The sequence below is a fragment of the Lepidochelys olivacea genome (genome assembly GCF_965140295.1).
Source record: "Lepidochelys olivacea isolate rLepOli2 genome assembly, chromosome: 1".
Classification (NCBI taxonomy): Eukaryota; Metazoa; Chordata; order Testudines; family Cheloniidae; genus Lepidochelys; species Lepidochelys olivacea.
This window is the reverse complement of record NC_140411.1, coordinates 41,761,224-41,781,467: the sequence shown is the minus strand read 5'-3', so window position 1 is coordinate 41,781,467 and position 20,244 is coordinate 41,761,224. Positions and strand designations below refer to the sequence as shown.

The 20,244-nt window shown below is 43.9% G+C and overlaps 1 protein-coding gene and 1 long non-coding RNA gene across 4 annotated transcripts in view; one reads left to right on the top strand and one right to left on the bottom strand.

Moving 5' to 3' along the window:
- The window catches only part of IFT88 (intraflagellar transport 88), an 80,241-nt gene extending 70,066 nt beyond the window's left edge, over nt 1-10,175 (bottom strand). The window contains exons 1-7 of one of the 3 annotated variants that reach the window (XM_084617380.1): nt 9,951-10,094; nt 9,200-9,295; nt 7,665-7,727; nt 5,696-5,752; nt 2,387-2,440; nt 1,614-1,677; nt 1,457-1,526 (exon numbers count right to left, since the gene is read on the bottom strand). In XM_084617380.1, the coding sequence (XP_084473506.1) occupies nt 1,457-1,526; nt 1,614-1,677; nt 2,387-2,440; nt 5,696-5,752; nt 7,665-7,727; nt 9,200-9,289 (398 nt within the window). In that variant the 5' untranslated portion in view covers nt 9,290-9,295; nt 9,951-10,094. Of the gene's footprint in view, nt 1-1,456; nt 1,678-2,386; nt 2,441-5,695; nt 5,753-7,664; nt 7,728-9,199; nt 9,296-9,950 lie in introns of all 3 variants that reach the window. The other 2 variants (XM_084617379.1, XM_084617378.1) reach the window with 2 other exon arrangements.
- A 184-nt stretch (nt 10,176-10,359) lies between these two features.
- On the top strand, nt 10,360-15,082 carry LOC311514711. Its single transcript, XR_014709923.1, has 3 exons — nt 10,360-10,679; nt 12,843-12,958; nt 14,299-15,082. It is a non-coding gene; the product is annotated as an uncharacterized lncRNA (long non-coding RNA).
- The last annotated feature ends 5,162 nt before the right edge of the window (nt 15,083-20,244 follow it).

Below are 20,244 nucleotides of genomic sequence, written 5' to 3'. Positions count from 1 at the left end.
TAACCACCAGAGGCCCTATTCTCTTTCTGCAGGATATGAACCATGACTTCAACAGGAATCACACTTAAACCCCAAGCCTGCAAAACCCCATGGACACGCTTAACTTTAGTAGCGTAAGTAGTTTCATTGAAATCAATAGGACTATTTATGGTGGTATCACATTGGTCCAACATTATTTAATATTTTTATCAACAATCTATATGATTACATAAAATCTTTTGTGGTAAAGTCTACAGATGACACAGACTGCTGGGGTAGTAAATAATAAGAGGCATAGTTTACTGTTACAGAATAATCTGAATCACTTGGTAACCTTGGAATCTGTGAATTCCCCGGTTGTCCCCTTCCTCCATGGGCCATGGAAGTAATAGGATCACTGCATTTCCCTGAGCATGCTCTTAATCAGGGGTGGGCAAACTATGGCCTGCGGGCCGGACCTGGCCCGTCAGGGCTTTGGATCTGGCCTGCGGGATTGCCACCCCTGTGGTGCAGTGGGGCTAAGGCAGGCTCCCTGCCTGCCCTGGCCCTGCACCACTCCCGGAAGCAGCTGGCACCACATCCCTGCGGCCCCTAGAGGAGGAGGGGGCAGAGGGCTCTGTGTGCTGCCCTCACCTGCAGGCACCACCCCCCACAGCTCCCATTGGCCGGGAACGGGGAACCGCTCCACATTAAGCTTTCCGCTCCACATTAAAACAATGAAAATAATCAAATCCCATGTTTCAGGACTTCAGCTGGTCACCTGCAGGGAACAGGAAGGCATCTCCTGACCTGATGCACTACTGGTGAGATGTATTCTTAGGGTGAGGATGGGGTTCACTTTCTTCTGAACCATCAGAGACAGGCCACAGCTAGAGAGGAAACACCAGTTGGAGTCGACCAGTGCTCTGAGATGGTACAGAGAATCCTCTTAGATGTCTGGCTGGAGTTTCTTGCTGACATAGTTAGGGTCAAACTGATGGCTAGATTTGGGATTGGGAAGGTATTTTTTCCCCTAGGTAAGACTGGTAGGAAATTTAGGGGGTTTTCACCTTTCTCTGTAGCACGGGGTGTGGATCACCTGCTCCAATCATCTGGGCATAATAAATTCCACGCCACTGTAGGGGCCTCAAGCATTGGTGGCACCTCAGTCTCTCCTGTTCTTTGCCTGAGGTACATAACAGTTTAGCTTCCCAAGGACTGAAATACTTTAGTCAATCTAAAATAACTAGACTGAACGTAAGGATATCTGGGTGACAATTAATAGGGAGGACAGCATAGATGATCTAATGGTCCCTTCTGGCCTTGAACTCTATTAAATCTAGTAAAGTTAAGCATGTGTATGTTTGCAGGATCAGGCCTCTTCCTCCAGAAAGAGAATCTGGCCCCTAGGCTTCCTGAGTACCATGTTGTTGTGATTTTTCTAAGAATGCTGAAATCATTTGTTTCGAAACAGAACAACAAAAATGTGGCTACGTACGTATCTTCATTTTTCATTTCTAAAGGAGGAGCAGGACCTCTTGCTTGACCAAGGGGATCAAATACAGAACCTGCAAATTGACACATGGCACTGAGAACGGTAAATTCTATGACAGACAGTGAATTCCATGACAGACAGTGAATGCTATCCACTCTACCTCTCAAAGCTGCTTTAGTGTAACCTGCTGCATGAACTGCTGTTAGAGGTCGAGCAACTCCATCCTTAAATTAAAAGAAAAAGACATTTTTATGAATGAAAATATTCTGAAAACCAAAAATGGGGAAAAAGCAGGGGGATAAGTTACATATTGGAACATAAGTGGGAAGCATGCTTTACGGTTGATACAGACCGACCTAGTATTAGTAAGCCTCGTTTACGCTGACCAGTGTCTTTCACAACCCTTAGGTATATTGTAACAGACTCTACAGTAGCAAAATATATATTGGAATTATTTCTAAGTAATAAATGTTACAAACTGTTTTATTCACATAACTTATTCCAAATGCCTTTTTACATAGATAACCCTAATCTTTTTTGTTGCCGATAATTTTAACATATGCCGTGTAATTGTCTCTGATTTTTAAAATATTCTTCTTAAGAGCTGGCCTGTTAGACTAGTGGCTCTGTAATGTGCTGTCACATGCTGCCATGCTAAGTGTCAGAGTTTTTTTTTTCCTGGGCAGCAAGGATTGAGAGCCCTGAGAAATTATGGGTCAGATTGAGTGGAATTGGACAAGATAAAGAGGCACAAGTTGTCTAGAAACCAGCTGTAATTCAGTAGCTGAGAAATCCCCAAGCTTGGGAGAGTTCACAGCTGGCAAAGAGACAGCATATCCACCTCTTGGAACATTTGCATTAAAAAAAAGAGAACATTCACAGTATAACTTCAGCATACTGAGCCCACTCTCAAAGTAAATAATAAAATATTACCTGTATAGCTCCTGTCATCGGTCTTCCCATTGATGACGATAATGCTGTCTTTGACTACCAAAATAAAAAAATTAAAATTAACAATCATAAGTTCTTTTTCTACTTTAGAAGTTTAAAACCAAAACTATAAATACTTAAATATGTAGCGTTTCTGTCTCATGAATGTACAACTTTAGGATACGATCCTGCTCCCCTTGAAATCAATAGCAAAACTCGCATTGACTTCACTGAGGCAGGATATCCTTCCATTATAGGGCATAAATATTCTGAAGGTACCTGGTAGCAACTCCATAGTTATGATTGGGTTCTAAAATGGATTTAAAATTTAAATAAATTCCTGTTTTTCTCTAGAAGAAAGAGACAAGCCTTGTAAAATTTCACAGATTTTACGCCCTTTGAATTTTCTGTATACTTTTTGTTTAGTCTCTGTTCATCAGCTTTTAATGGGCTCTGGTTGAAATTTGTCCATGGGAGTCGTACATTTCATTATAGACTTTTTTTTAATTGTCAATCAACACAAATATTAGTAGAGAGGTGTATCCTGACAGACCTGGTACAATAGATAGTTTTTATTTTTTAATTAGATTTAGGAAGACTTAGGTATAAAGCAACTGTGCCTTACAGCCAAAACTAGGGATGTAAATATTGTTTAAAAAGTTAACTGTTTAAAGGATTAAAATTCTATTGTTTAAAGGGTTAATCAATTAAAGGGAGAGGACTGGGGTTGTTCATGCTGTTGAGGCAGGGCAGGGGTCGGTCAGCCGGCCATGGGGCTGGGGTCAGCTGGCCGTCCAGCCGGCTGAGTGCAGCTGGGGGCCAGTTAACCGGTTAACATTTTACATCCCTAATCTAAACCTGATAAAATGGGGCCAGGTGCCCATAAAAGCCTCTTCACTGTGAGCTATGCTTTTCTGTCAGATTTTATCCTTCAGCCAAGAAGGTATATAAGGGTTAATTTGCAACAGCTAATTGATATTATCTGCTGATGGAGAACATATGTTCTCCATCACCACTTCTACCCCCTTCCCTGCCACTTAAGCATCTTCATTTATAAACAGTTATGGCTGCTGCATGCATAACACACATGACAGCAAGTAAATGAAAAGTTAAGTCACCTAACAGTAAAGACCATTTACTTCTCCAGTCACAGGCCCCCACCTTACTGTAGTGATAACTACTATATACCATAGACCATGCACCACAGCTTAAACTCTGTCCCACTAGAGATTCTTTCTGAATAAGATATTTAAGATATGGTCTTTCCTATCTAGTCATACCGTTAAAACTTGTACTCTCACTATATTGCATCTTGATTACTGCATCACTCTTTTTTCTGGTCTTAACAAATGCAGTCTTGCCCTGCTTATATCTATTCATAATACTGCTGCAAGTATCATTTTCTGAGCCCGCTGCTTTGACCATGTCACTCATCTCTTTGATTCCCTTCACTGGCTTCCTCTTCTCAATTGTATCAAACATAAGCTGTTTCTCTTTGCTTTCAAGTCCTTTCATGACATATCTCCCACACTATCATCTCTCTTCCAGTATTGAAAGGTTGCCTCTAATACCTCACTATGTCAGCCTTTATTGCACACTTGTTAAATTTTCAAGCACCTTCATGATTTCTCCCAAGTTTACCCCTCATGCTTGGGACAAGCTCCCTGTAAACATCTGAAAACTAACTCATTATCCCCCTTCAGAACCTTCCTTTGCAGTGAGGCCCACAAAAACACTGACAACAGTTAGACTGTTGGAGTGCTGAGACCTCAGCATAGCCAGTCTGACCATTAGTTCTCATTACACTTCCTTGTACTTCCCCATTGGTCTGTTTATATCTTTTTTTTCCCCTCTTGTCTTATACTTGGACTGTAAGCTCTTCAGAGCGGGGAGTGTCTTTTTGTTCCATGTTTGTAGAGTGCCTAGCACAATGGGGTCTTGGTCCATGACCAGAGCCCTCACCTGCTATAATACAAATAATAATAATGCCAGCCTTCCATTACTGTGGGAACTGCCCCTCTGCACACAGCCCTTTACCAAACTAACTTCTCCAAACACCACTAATTACTACACCAAATATCCACAACTATGAGTGTTGGGGGGGGAGGGGAGGAATAATCTGGTAAAGGGGTGTGACCTGATCAAAGGACAGGGGCAGAGAAAAGCCTACAGTGCAGTGATTTTCAATGGGACTTAGATGCTTTTGAAAATTCTAACCAGCAAGCTTGCCTAAGAGATAGCTAAAGCAATATACCTGTCTAGAGAAGCACATACTTAAAGGGTCTTAACACTGAGGAGGATGAGGAATTTTAAGGTGTTCCAAAAGGGTGTAACTAGAAGTAATGACATCAAATTAGACAACAGGAAAATTATGACTATTGGGAAAAATTTCCTGACAGAAGTCCAATGTACTGTGGAATAGTTCATAAGGGTAATTACACTGCTTGAGTTATTTAAATAGGACTAGATAAAAAGCACTCAAGAACGTTCCTTCCAATTTAATCTTGCATTGGCAGTGGTATCCGAGATGACCTAAGAGAAATTAGGCATCAAAATAACCTATAATTAAAGTAATTAATTAATTAGTTATTCAAATGATCTTGTCTATGTTTAGGGTTTCAGAACTAGAAAGAAATCTGTATAAATTTAAATGTAATTTGAAAATTCTTTACAATTTAATATTTACCTTAGGATCATGCAATTTCTACAGCATACTCCAAAACTGTCCACCACATAAACACAAAGGGTGCAGTCCAACTCTCACTGCAGTCACTGGAAGTCTTCCCATCAATTTCAATGCAAGTTCAATCAAACCTTTAATGTTGGATTCTGCCCTCTAATACAATACCTAGGAAGCACAGTCAAGTATCTTGAAAAATCAGTAACTGTGCCCTGTCTAAGGGTATGTCTACACTACCTGCCAGATCAGCAGGCAGCGATCAATACAGCAGGGATCGATTTATCGCGTCTTGTCTAGTCTACATCTACTCCTGTACTCCACCGCCGCAAGAGGCACAGGCAGAGTTGACGGGGGAGCAGCAGCAGTCGACTCACCGTAGTGAAGACCCTGCAGTGAGTAGGTTATTCACGTAGTTGAAGTTGCGTAACTTAGATTGATCCCCCCCAGTGTAGACCAGGGCTAAGTGCACAGTTGCTGATATTCAAAGTTAAGCAATGAGTGTGGCTCACTGGAGGAAAGGACTGAGACAAAAAGAGACAATGCTGTACATAGGATTTAGAGGGTTGTATATACTCAAGACTCCAGGTAGAGCCTCTCTTTGATTAAGTTTAAAGCACAGAACTAAAACTTACCCCAAATCCTGTAGCTAAAGGTCGTGAAGCTGATGTGCCTGGAATTTTGGCTGTTATCTTCATTAAAAAAAAAACAAAAACAAACCATAATTAATCCAAATGTGATTACTCAGTCTTTTTACATAGGTTAAAGAAACAAGTTCACAGAAATGATCATGCATTAAAAAAAGTACAGAAAGTTCTATAGTTATGTCTCTATGTTCAGTTTTATTTGTATAAACCATAGCTCCCTCTTTAAAATATGTACCTTTCTGGTGATTAAATTGCACATGATTCTTAATGGTTTCAGCTCTTGTTTAGAAGCACACAGTCATTACAACAGAACATACATTTCAAAAGTAGGGTCTACATGTCAATTTTCCATTTCTTTTGAAAAAGGATGTAAGAGTTTTGAAGTCATAACTAAATAAAAGTAACCAAAGTCATTTGAATAAAATTAAATTGCAACAACACTCCAGAGTTCTGTATATTATACTCCATTCTCCATCCCACGCTTGAGGAACCATGTCAAGGCCAACTTCCTTCTGGTTGGATGCATTATGCGAGGACCTTTTATAGAATCTGTTACTTCATTGTAATCAGCATCTGGCTCATTTTATCATATAGGAACAAGGCAGTAGTGCCTAGTGGTCAGGCCACTCTGCCATGTGGTATGGCCCTTTTATGGAGTTGAAGGATCCAACATAAGACTAAAGGGGATATGTAGAGGAAGTGGTCCTGGGAATGAACACTGCCTGGAAGGAAATCCTGTCATTGTATCTTTAAGGGCCTGGGGCAGGAGCCTTGCAGAGGAGGGCAGAGCCCCCCACCAACTGGGAACGAGCTGGGAGAAGGGGACCAGCATAAATGCTATATCCTCTGTCATCTCAGGGAGATGCCTGCAGACACTGAAGAGAGTAAGAAGGTCCCTGCATAAGTGGGGAGAAGGCTGCCTGCTGGATCCTGCTAGCCTCAGGATTAACTGATGAAAAAGGGGCAACTGAGGCAGAAGCTGGTTAAGGCCCTACAGCTGGCTAATTATAACCTAGCCCCAAGAGGAGGGCTGGGGCTCTTGCTATGAGGAGAGTGACTGACTAGGTGTTTCATTAATGTATACCCTGCCCGAGGAGGGACTGTCTGAAGCATAACCTGAGCTCCAGGAGAAGGTCTCCTGAAATGGGACAAAGAGCTGATGAGGAGTCTTATAAGGAGCCAGAGCAAGGTGACTTTTGTTAGTTTTTTCAGGTAAGTCACACTTTGTAGAAACTTAATAAATCAGACCCCACAGAGGGGTGCATTCTCTTAAGTCAGTGTAAATCTTGTAATTGATTGAAAGAACCTAAAGGGGAGGCCACATAGGGGTGTGCTGGAGAGGTTCACCCCCTGACAGATAAACATATGAACGGCCATAGTGGGTCAGACCAAAGGTCCATCTAGCCCAGTATCCTATCTTCCGACAATGGCAAATGCCAGGTGCTTCAGAGGGAATGAACAGAACAGGTAATCATCAAGTGATCCATCCGCTGTCGCCCATTCCCAGCTTCTGGCAAGCAGAGGCTAGGGACACCATCCCTGCCCATCCTGGCTCACAGCAACAGATGGACCTATCCTCCATGAATTTATCTAGTTCTTTTTTGAACCGTTAATCTTGGCCTTCACAACATCCTCTGGCAAAAGTTCCACAGGCTGACTGTGGATGCCTTGCCTTCTCCCCCGCCTCCTCCCCCCCCAACTTTTCCCCATCCAAATATTTAAGAAATAATCATGTATAAGAACTATACTTACTGAATGGTGGAAGTTTAAAATCTCATGCTGTAGCTCTAATAATTTTGGCCTTGTATCTCACAAATGGCTAAACATTCCATCATCATTTTAGCAATACACTGAGCTTGAGACTTGTTTAAAGGCAGTGGGTGGCAAAGCCAAGATTAGAACCCAAACTTCCTGAGAATGTTTAGAAAAATTGCAACATATTTTAAAATTTACTTACTGGGGGTCTTCTACCATGACTAGTTCTCACAGCCTGCTGAAAAGCTGTATCATTTTCTAAATCCTGAAACAAAACAAAAATGTAAGAACTATCCAAAGAAAACAAACAAAAAAAAATAGGTACCTAATTTGCTCCTACAGTACTTTACTATTGCCAGGGAGATGAGGAATGGGAGAGGGAGTGAAAGGAGGTACTGAGACTTGGCTGGGGGGGAAACCGGTTCGAGGCTGGAAAGGGGAGCTTGGGAGTTCCTATCTGTTCCCAGGCCTGATTTTGGGCCCTGCAGCAGGCCCTTCAGCCCCTCTTGGTCCCACCCTCGCCTCTGCCTCCCCTTCATCCCCACTAGGCATGCACAAGTATATGTGGGAGTGGACCTCCTACAATATTTCCACTGTGGGGGCACTAGCCCCTGTGTTAGGATGCCCTTGGATATTGCCAAATTACAGTTTGTAGTGTCAATAAGCTATGATTGTACAACTTAAAGAACTTTTAGTTTACACAAAGCAATATCAAAACAGAGTAACCACTGAATAGTAAAACATTGGGAGAAAACTGAGCTTGATTTATAATACTTAGTAGTTACCATACACAGCATTTTTATTTCGGTCTAAAGGGCTGTACTAATTTGAATTCTTAACTGATCCTAGTGTGCATCTCATATTGCTATTCCAGTGAGGAAATTTTAAAACAAACATATATTGGATATTGCGCTATTTATATATTTAAACATGCAGGGTGTAGTATAAATCTCACTAGCTTATGGAGGAGGAAACAATATATTGAAAATACACTATAATGATCAATGGACTAGATGACCTATTATGTCTTTTACATCATTTATTTCTACGATTCCATTATTTCATATAAAGGTACATGTGGTGAGGGACAGTTTTAGGGTAAAATAAATGAGTTCTAGAATGCTGGACCTAAGAAGTTCAAGTAGTTCAACACTGAACAGAAGCTATTGACTGAATGCTTAGTCTGCATTCTTATTTAATTGGGTTAAAATGATTTTATGCAACAGTAGTTTTCCCGAATATAATTTTATTTTGATAAATTAGTGATTTTATTCTATTTAATATATAAATTTGACTAAAAAAAAAATCACAATGTGATCACAATCCCATTGAAGGTGATGTCAAAACTCCCATAGAATTCAGTGGGGCTAGGACTTCACCCCAGATGCCAAAACACAAACCTACTAAAACCTCTACTTTTAAACAGTTAAGATTTTAATATATGAAATATTAAAATCTTAACAGCAAACAGTTTTGTTATACACCTTCAACCAGTGTCTATCTCAGAATAAAACCCACCAATGAAATTGTAACCACTCAAAATGATCTCTGAGATTGTTGATAAATCTGTATGGATGGGTGGAGGAAAACTAACTTCAAAGCAGCAATGCTTGCTGGTTTGTTTCTGATCATATCTAAAGCACCATCAGAATGCCAACTCCAGTGAAGATTGCCTTATATCATGCACAAAGGCATGGCCTACACACATAAAAACTGAGAAATGGTAAGTAGATGTACCTCTGTGTCAAAGGTGGGGTTATAATCATTGTAGCCAGAATAAAGATCCTCTTCATCTGCTTTAGGTGCCAGGTGGACATTTTGCATCATTTTTACCTGAGAAACATTAATTATGCCAAATATTTTCTCAGCATTATCAAAAGTCTCCTTACAATTGTAAAATCATGAATAGTACTGAGCTTTTTCCATTCACAAGAGCTAAAACTTTAGACCTAATCCAAACCTCACTGAAATTGACCCCTGACTTCAGCAGGTTTTGAATTAAACCTGGACAAACAGCTTCAGCGTAGATTTAAAGGGACACAGTCCACTTGAAATCGAGTCTGTTTGAAGAAGTAACAAGCCCCGCTGAGGTCAAAGAGCTTCTGAGCAGATCTGAAGCACCCGGGGGTCAGGAAAAGGGATTAATAATTGGCCCGATGCTCCAGCGAGTCCGGCCCTGCCTGTGGCCGGCCCCTGCTCCGGCAGAGGTACAGAAGAGGCCGATCTCTGAACGCTCGCGCCCCTCGCCAGCGCCACACGATGCCGGGCAAAACGAGGCGGGGACCTGTGGAACTCCTCAAATGCGGGGAGCCAGGGCCCCTACCCCGGCCGGAGGGCGAGGGGCCCCACTGCGGCACAGAGCGCCCGGACACAGCGGGAGACAGGGGCTCTCTCCCCAGGAGCCAGGGCTACCGCCAATGGCGCGGGGAGGGGAGGGAAAGGAAACCGTTAGACTCCAGCCCCGTCATCTTCCCGCTCCGCCTTCTACCTGGTCCGGGAGCCCGCCCTGCGGCCCCGCTAGCAGGGGAGCCGGTAACAGGCCCGCACCGCACGGGCTCCGGGCAGTGGTCGCGCCCACGATCCCATCCCAGAACGCACCGCGGCGAGCGGAACGGGAGGGGGCAGTGCGTCCGGTTGCTAAGAGACGAGAGCGACTCGTGGGGGGCCGAGGCCCCTGTAGCGTCAGAAACAGCCACTTGCGAGGCTCTGCACGCGCTGAGTGTGCGCGAGCGATTAGCGCATGCCTAGCAGCAAGTCTGGAAGCCGTGGCTCACACTCGGCCCTGACCCTCAGATTCTGCTCCCTGAGCAAAGGGCGGGGCCGAAAAGCGGAGCCGAGGGGCCTCCTCTACCGCAGTGCCCCGGCCTCTAGCTGTGCCACGCGAGGGAGGCTGTAAACACCTGCCTGCTGGAGGCTTGATTCTGAGGCAGGTCTTCCTTTTCCCTGCTAGGTTCGGCAGGTTCAGACGTGAAACCTTGTCAGTTTCAGGAAAGCCAACCCCATCCCCAAAACATACCAAATAAGTAACCCTGGCCTTGCTGAATGTGGAACGGAGACAGGTGGAGCGAGCAACAGGCACAAAACGGAGAAGCTCCTTCATGACCCACAGTTCACGAAGAAAAAGAGTTGGGGGTGGATAATCAGCTGAACATGAGGGCCCAGGGCCAGGCTGTGGCCAAGAGCTAATGCAATCCTGGAGTGCATAAATGCAAATCGAGTAAGAGTCAAGAGATTATTTTTACTTCTATATGTAAGCAGGGGAATAGTCCCGCTATTGTGGGGAACTTTCCTGGCTTCTGCACTACCCCGGTGAAGTGGGGTTAGCGAAAGGATCTGAGTCCTCACTCCCACTTCCTTTACCCAGCTGCCTCCCTGCCATTGAGGACTCCCCTTCCACTCTCCTGTCTGGCAGAGTCCTTGTAACCCCAACAAGGCTGGGCCCAGGATTCCTGGGGGGCTCGACCCCCAACCCTGCTGTGGTCACCTAGGACAGGGGCTAGGGTGTCCCCACTCCAGGGTACTCTCTCTGCACTGGGCACTTCTCTGATCCACTGACCATTACATACAAGTTAAAGCAAATGCAAGTTATTTAATCAACAATTAATTTTAAAAAGAATAAGGAAAAATGGGAAAGGTTAAAGGAAACACATCAACCCGCTCTGTGGCAGGAAACATCACAAACAGTGTCCCTGGAATGTCAGGGCAGTTCACAGTCTGTTCCTTGTAAGTCCCAGGCTTTCTTCTCCGGCCCTGGTTTTGCTGCAGGGATGCTCTGGTGGTGGCCACACGCTCAGGCTCTAAGTGGTAGGACCCTTCTTTCCAGTGTCGGCCCCGCCCTGTCAGGATTGGATCCAAGCCTGGCCTGCAGAACCTCTTGGCTGAGGTGTCTCCCTGTGCTGGGCCCGCTGCCCAGGGTCCCCCTCGATCTCCCTAGCTGCTCATCGCACCCAGCTCCACCACTCTGTCTCTGTTGCTCTGCCTCCAGCTCCCTGGGCTGCTTCTCTGGCCCCTCTGGCTCTGGTTGCTGCAGCTCTGCTCCCAGGACAGGTCTGCACTGCAGGCTGCTTCTGTGACTCTGCTCCCAGCACTGACCTGCTTCATGGGCTTTTTTTCTGGTCCCTCTGGATCTGGCACAGCTCTGCTTCCCAGCTTAGCTTGGGCCCCTGCTTTCTCCTTAGTTCAGCCCCACTCTGTCTGACCTAGGCAAATCCAACTCACACAGAGGATGGGGCCTCCTGACTCCCTGCTTAGCCTGCTCGCCCTGTCATTCAGGCTGACCTGGAGCATTGGCCTCTCCCCATTGTTCCTGGGGGCTGTCAGTCTCAGGGTTCTGATTCCCCACCAACCCTTCCCCCTTTTTAGTATTGGGAGCTAGCAACTAAAACAGCCCCACTGAATGTTAGTAAGGGAGCAACAGTCCCCTTCCATGTATTTGACACTGGTGCAATTGCTGCTGGATCCTCTAGCCAGTTCTGGTGACCACAAATAAAGAAGGATGTTGCTAAATTGTAGAGGGCTCAGAGAAAAGCCACAAGAATGATTAGAGAGTTAGAAAACTTGGCTTTAAGTGGTTTTCTCAAGGAGCAAACTGTATTTAGTTTAACAAAGAGAAGGTTAAGGACTGACTTGATTAGTCTACAATTACCTACACGGGGAACAAATATCTAATCTATCAGAGAAAGATATATCACAATCCAATGACTGGACGTTGAAGCCAGGGCCGGCTGTAGGCACCAGCTAAGTAAGCTGGTGCCTGGGGCGGCACTGCTGAAGGGGCTCCGGCTGTCGTTGGGGTGGAACTCTGGCAGCAGCCCCGGCGGCAATTTGGCAGCAGCTTCTCTCCGTTGTTTCCCGCGGAGGCAATTCAGTGGCGACTCTTCTGACTTGGGTCTTGCTGTCAGTGGCAATTCAGCGGCAGCTCCCTCCGATGTTTCTGATCTCTCCGGCGGCGGCGTATTCATCAGGTTGTTTGTTTGTTTGTTTTTTGGTGCTGCTTGGGGTGGCAAAAAATGTAAAGCCGGCCCTGGTTGAAGCTAAACAAATTCAGACAGGAAATAAGGCATACATTTATAATGGTGAGAGTAATTAACCATTGGAATAATTTCTCACTGGTCATGGTGGATTCTCCATCACTGACCATTTTTAAATCAAGATTGGATGATTTGTGGGGGATTTCTATGACCTGTGTTATACAGGAGGTCAGACTAGATGATCACAGTGGTCCCTTCTGGCCTTGGAATCTATGAATCAATAGGAAAAAAGACTAGTGAAAACTTTTAGGCCCTGATCCTTCAAGAGAATTGTGTGGGCCACTGGGATAGATCAGGCACCTAAATATTTTGGTTAAAGTAGGTTGACTATTCCTGTTTGATCCTTCTAGGATTCTGTGTAGCATCCATCATCATATCATCTAAGACACCAATCCTTCAAACACTTATGTATGTTCCTAATGTTATGCATGACCTATTGAGGTCCCTTCCAGTCCCATGATTCTATGTGAGTACTTTATGGGTTACGTTAAGCATGTTTATAAATTGTAGCCTGTGTGCTTACCAAGGGGCAGCATATTCTTCTGCTCATCTTTCCTCATCCTTTAGACCAGAAAATTAGGACGGCTGATGCTAATCCTATATCCTGTCAGAATATGCTTTCCCTCATTCACCTTTCCTCATCCCCTGATCCAGGGATAGCAAATTCTGACAGGTGATCATCTGTCAGAATTTGCTATAGTTGTACCTGGGAAGAAAGATAAGCATTTTGAAAGGGAGGTAAAAAATGAGATGCCCTCAATATGGGAAATGTTTTCTAACTCCCGCTCTCAGCATCCTGCCAATCATACAGTGCAGAGGCTGGAGTCCCGGATGATCTAATCTTGACTGGCCTCCAAGAAAAGTTTGTCTGCTTTATTGGGAGTGGTGAGCATTGTATGCTTAGCGTGTGTATTCTGTTTTGGTAATTCTTAATAGAAGTTAAGGATATTACTGTGTAAGGTTCTTTTACTGGTAAAAGGCCTCAAACCTGCAGAAGATTTTGCCCTGAGCCCTAGGAATTGGGTAAGGGTGGCCCTAAGCCCTAGGAACTGAATAAGGGTAGTTTCCTTTCACCCTGAGCCCTAGGAACTGGGTAAGGGTTGGGGTGCTTAAATTAACTGGGTTATGCCTTGAGCCTACCGAAGGGTAATGGTGGGGTGCCCTAGAGTGTGTGGGTAACACATTCTGGCAACTCTTTTACTATGTTGCTCTATATTGCATATAATAGAAAGTCATAATATTTATAACTTGTTTATTATTCATATTGCCATAGTGACTAGGAGCCCTAGTCATGGAGCAGACCCCATTTTGGTAGGCATTGTACAAACACAGAGAGATGGTCCCGAGCCTACACCAAAGAATTTACAATCTAAAGCTATGTCTAAACTAGAAAGTTTTCCTGGTAGACATTACCAGCATTTCTATGTCAGTGGAGCATGTGCACACTTAGCAGCCTTTGTTGCTGTGCTTCCTCACTGTCAGAAGTTCTGTCAGCAAAAGATGTGGTGCAGTATGTTTACGTATCCTAGTGTACCCAATACCACCATCTGGTGCACACCTTTCTGTGTAATATTTGCAGTGCATTGTGGAATACCAGCAGTACATTCAGAAAATTATGGGAGCTCGGGGTTAAATTCCTGCAGTTCCCATTCTTCCAGTCCATAACTTCTGTGACTTTTTAAAAATTTGCACGGTTCTTTGTGCTGCTCTTTCAGTGTCTATCTTGCCATCCAGGATCACCTTGAACAGATTGGCATTATTGTGTTTGTTTTAAAGACAGGTCTCATGATTCTTCTATCTTTGCAGAGCTTCAATGACTGCCACAGAAACTGGTGATGCTGTGATGAAGATGAGACAAACAAGAAGGAAGAATGGATGATGCAGAAAGTGCATAAAAATTGCAAGGTGCTGCTGGCATTCGCTGATCAGCTCCACATGATCGAGTGGCACTTCTGGGCCCATGAAATGAGGATGACATGGTGCAACTATATTGTGAGGCAGATCTGAGATGAGCAGTAGTTGCTGTAGAACTTTAAAATACAAAGACCACTTTCCTGGGGTTGTGTGTTGAGCTCGCCTGAGCCCTCCATTGCAGAGACATCAGAATGAGAGCTGCTTTGACCGTAGAAAAGAGGGGCCTGCTTTGACCATAGGAAAGAGTGTGTGCTCTAGAAGTTTGCAATCCCAGGCTGCTATCAGTCAATGGACCATGAGTTCAGTGTTGGAAAATCCATGGTGGGGGCGGTTGTCATCCAGGTGTGCGTGGCTATTAAACGTGTCTTGCTGCATAGTATTGTGACTCTGGGCAATGTGCAGGAAATAATAGAGAGACTTGAAGCAATGGACTTCCTGAACTGTGGTGGGGTAATAGGCTGCATAGCCTGATTCTGCTGCCTGCTCCCCCACACCTTACTGCTTAGTACATAAACAGAAAGGGGTACTTGTGCCTGGTTATGAAAGCACTTGTGTATTACCGGAGGGTGTTTCACTGACATTAATGATGGCTGGTCAGGGAAGACATGACGCTCATGTCTTTAAGAACACAGCACTTTCTGAAAAGATGTAAGCAGGGATGCTTATCCTGTACCAGCACCACCACATTAGCACTGCTAGAATGCAGTGACATTTGCCAGAGTACAATCCGGACTGCTGGACAGCTATGTTCCCTCAATTCTCCAAGCTGGGGTGCCTTTTACACTGCTTTGCTTTGAGAGAAACCTCTCCTGGCCTGCTCACAGGCAACTTCTAGCATGTAAATTACTCCCAGCTGAGTTATAGGTGTGTTCCTATCCAGCCACTCCTGAATTATATTCTAGAGCAATACCGGCAAATTCTCAGTTCCAGACTTGTCCCCAGAAATGTGCATCTTGTACTGCTCAGCACCCTCTGCTGGGCAGTACAAGCTCACAGAAAATGAAATGACAGACTAACAGAAAATGATATATACAAACCCTCTTATCTCACATGGAGAGTCCAAACACTTCAATCCAAACACACACAAACATGTTTATCAACTACAGAAAGATAAATTTTAAGTGATTACAAATAATGAGGCATAAAAGTCAGAATTGGTTACAAAGAAATAAAAGGTAAAACACAAACTAATACCTAACTTAAAAAGCTAAGTGAACTTGAAGCAAAAAGGTTTTTCTCACCACATGCTCACAGCACTCTGTCTGGATTCCTTCAGCCAGGACCACTCCCCCAGTTCAATGGTGCTTCATTTGTCTTTCAAACATTGCTGCTGCCATGAGCTGATGTGAGATGTGTTTTGTGTCTTCAGTTCTCCCTTCTTATAGCATTTCTCTTCTTTGAGAATTATCTCCAGCTGGGGTTCAGGCGACAACAAGTCTGTTAGCCAAGATGTAAGTTTCTCACTCACACTCTTCTTCCTGCCAAAGAATGGCCGCTTAACCAGGTGATAGTCCATTTGATTTTGTTGACACTTGGTTGAGGCATCAGTTTGCCTTTTGCCTCTGAGGAACTGGTGCCTCCTGCTTTTCTAAACTTGGATCATGTCTCAGCAATGTCATACAGTAAAATCTTATAACTTTACATACAATGTTGCCATACACATTTTACCAGGACAACGATGATCAGCAAATTATAAGGTTTCAAATGATACGTCACAAGGAATAACTTTGTACAAGATTTATCATAGTTTTGTAAAAAGGATGAACACCAGGGTACAAACTGTCACAAATGCCACTAGTGATTCTGGGGAAGCTGCCCTACCCTTTGTATCCCTGGTTCGTGAAACCATACACCAGATACTGGACAGCATCAAGGAACGATTTAATTACTCTCTGAGCAGGTGCAAGATAACTGTTGAATGTGCATGTGGCAGACTGGAAGGACACTGGCAATAGTTCATGAATAGGTGGGATCTTAGTGAGGCAAACATTCCTGTTTTGCTTCTATTGATTTCAATGGAAGTTAGGAGCCTAAAAACCCTTAAAAAGAAAAGGAGTACTTGTGGCACCTTAGAGACTAACCAATTTATTTGAACATGAGCTTTCGTGAGCTACAGCTCACTTCATCAGATGCATACCGTGGAAACTGCAGCAGACTTTATATACACACAGAGAATATGAAACAATACCTCCTCCCACCCCACTGTCCTGCTGGTAATAGCTTATCTAAAGTGATCATCAAGTTGGGCCATTTCCAGCACAAATCCAGGTTTTCTCACCCTCCACCCCCCCACACACAAATTCACTCTCCTGCTGGTAATAGCCCATCCAAAGTGACAACTCTCTACACAATGTGCATGATAATCAAGTTGGGCCATTTCCTGCACAAATCCAGGTTCTCTCACCCCCCCACCCCCATACACACACCAAACTCACTCTCCTGCTGGTAATAGCTCATCCAAAGTGACCACTCTCCCTACAATGTGCATGATAATCAAGGTGGGCCATGTCCAGCACAAATCCAGGCTTTCTCACTCCCCCCCACCTTTTTTTCCAGGGACACACACACACACACACACAAACTCACTCTCCTGCTGGCAATAGCTCATCCAAACTGACCACTCTCCAAGTTTAAATCCAAGTTAAACCAGAACGTTGGGGGGGGGGGTAGGAAAAAACAAGGGGAAATAGGCTGCCTTGCATAATGACTTAGCCACTCCCAGTCTCTATTTAAGCCTAAATTAATAGTATCCAATTTGCAAATGAATTCTAATTCAGCAGTTTCTCGCTGGAGTCTGGATTTGCAGTTTTTTTGTTTTAAGATAGCGACCTTCATGTCTGTGATTGCGTGACCAGAGAGATTGAAGTGTTCTCCGACTGGTTTATGAATGTTATAATTCTTGACATCTGATTTGTGTCCATTTATTCTTTTACGTAGAGACTGTCCAGTTTGACCAATGTAAATGGCAGAGGGGCATTGCTGGCACATGATGGCATATATCACATTGGTGGATGTGCAGGTGAACGAGCCTCTGATAGTGTGGCTGATGTTATTAGGCTCTGTGATGGTGTCCCCTGAATAGATATGTGGGCACAGTTGGCAACGGGCTTTGTTGCAAGGATAAGTTCCTGGGTTAGTGGTTCTGTTGTGTGGTATGTGGTTGTTGGTGAGTATTTGCTTCAGGTTGCGGGGCTGTCTGTAGGCAAGGACTGGCCTGTCTCCCAAGATTTGTGAGAGTGTTGGGTCATCCTTTAGGATAGGTTGTAGATCCTTAATAATGCGTTGGAGGGGTTTTAGTTGGGGGCTGAAGGTGATGGCTAGTGGCGTTCTGTTATTTTCTTTGTTAGGCCTGTCCTGTACTAGGTAACTTCTGGGAACTCTTCTGGCTCTATCAATCTGTTTCTTTACTTCCACAGGTGGGTATTGTAGTTGTAAGAAAGCTTGACAGAGATCTTGTAGGTGTTTGTCTCTGTCTGAGGGGTTGGAGCAAATGCAGTTGTATCGCAGAGCTTGGCTGTAGACGATGGATCATGTGGTATGGTCAGGGTGAAAGCTGGAGGCATGTAGGTAGGAATAGCAGTCAGTAGGTTTCCGGTATAGGGTGGTGTTTATGTGACCATTGTTTATTAGCACTGTAGTGTCCAGGAAGTGGATCTCTTGTGTGGACTGGACCAGGCTGAGGTTGATGGTGGGATGGAAGTTGTTGAAATCATGGTGGAGGGTGAGAAAACCTGGATTTGTGCTGGAAATGGCCCAACTTGATGATCACTTTAGATAAGCTATTACCAGCAGGACAGTGGGGTGGGAGGAGGTATTGTTTCATATTCTCTGTGTGTATATAAAGTCTGCTGCAGTTTCCACGGTATGCATCCGATGAAGTGAGCTGTAGCTCACGAAAGCTCATGCTCAAATAAATTGGTTAGTCTCTAAGGTGCCACAAGTACTCCTTTTCTTTTTGCGAATACAGACTAACACGGCTGTTACTCTTAAAAACCCTTAAGTAGCTGGGCCAAAGGTGCTTCTTAATAGCAAGATATCTTTAATGAAACAAACTAATCATCTCCAGATTGTTGACTGATAACATGTTTTTAAATGGTTATGGTACATTTTAACCTAGTTTAGATTATAGCAAGGAACAAGTTGTACCATGTTTACTTAATAGAAGAACATAGGTCAGCTGTAATTCTCTGGCTGTCTTGAGGGCTGGGAGAGGCTACACTCTGAAGGTATTGGACACTCAGGTTAATTAATGACACTAACTTATAGGAATTATACCTTTTTATTCTTTCCATAGCTGTAGTGGCTCAGGATCCCAGAGAGGAATTAAGAGCTTCTTGTACTATACCTTATACAAATAAATAACAGAAGAAAATCCCTGCCCTAGAAAAGTGGTTCTCAGCCTTTTTGGGCTCAGGAACAATTTGTAAACTTGATAGCCTGTCACAACCTAATAAATAGTTTTAGAGCAAAACAAATAAATGAACCTCATTTACTTAATATTCTTACCCACAGTATATAATATACACATTAATATAATAAGTACACTATGTGTACCGTAGTTTGAGCTCCTGCCCCATAGGTCTGGCTGGACTTGGCTTCCTGCTCTGGGTGTTGTGACATACAGGGTCGTAGTATCACTCAGGGGGGCCAGCCAGGCCAAATTTGTATAAGTGGCATTGCAAACTGGCACCTGGGATCACAGTACCATTCACTCAAATTTGGCATGGCTGGTTCTCCATCATCATGATGGAGGGCCAAACCTGAGTGGTGCTATGACCCCTGAAAGAGGTAGCAACTCCCAGAGTGGGAAGCCGAGCCCCGTCAGCCCCAGATTTGGAGCTGCAGGGACTGCAGCTGTGACATAGGTGTAGGGTCTGAACCCCTTCCATCACAAGCCTTCCACACCTCTGTGGAAACAGGACCCAACTCCTCTCTTCCCCTCAAGAGCCTCCATGTCCCTTCAACACATTCTGGTGATTTAATTTTGGGTCATGACTCATGACCCACAAGTTGAGAAAACCTGTTCTAGAGACTTTGCAATCTAGGATTTAGACATTTAAGTTGATACAATTTTGTAAATAAATGGCACAATTGAGAGCTAGTTTCTAGGCCCTGCAAAGGCCATGGCAACTTTTCCCCCTCCCCCTTACCCCACTACTTCATTTTTTAAAAATGTAGTTTTCTGTCCCCTTTCCTGGCAAAGATATCCCGATATAAACTGTTTGCTGTGATTGAAAGTTTGTCATCAGATTATAGTCTTTCTAAAGATCATAGTATTTATAGTCCCTCCCTGTAGCTGGCCTCTGGTGTCCACGTAAACCAGAGCCAAAGGTACTTTGATTTTTGGCAGAATGCCCATTCAGTTCATGGCTTTTTATGAGGCACTGCCTTTCAGGATTCTGTTGCTGGTAGTACAGCTGCCACAGTTCCCTTCTAGCTGTCTGCTGGTAGCTGAGCTGACTCACCTGTTGATAGCCACTGTAGCGTCAAGAAGAGGAAGCCAAAAATAGCGAGAGGAAGTGTGATCTAGTGGACTAAACACTGGACTGAGAATAAGGGACTTCTGCATTCTACAGCCCCATATATACAACAGTAATAAACATGTTTAATATGGTTATACCTAAGCCATGTTATAACATGTTTATTCTTTCCCATGTGGAAAGAACCCCTCCCTCCACTGTTTTAGCCATGTTAAGGAACCATATTTTAGCCTAGGTAGCTATCAGCGTTAAAATATAGTTTTCTTATAGATTTCTGATATTGTTTTTATTTTTTTGTCTACAGAGGCAGTTTTTAAAAAAGTTATAATGTGGTTTGTCTACAACCATGTTTAAACAT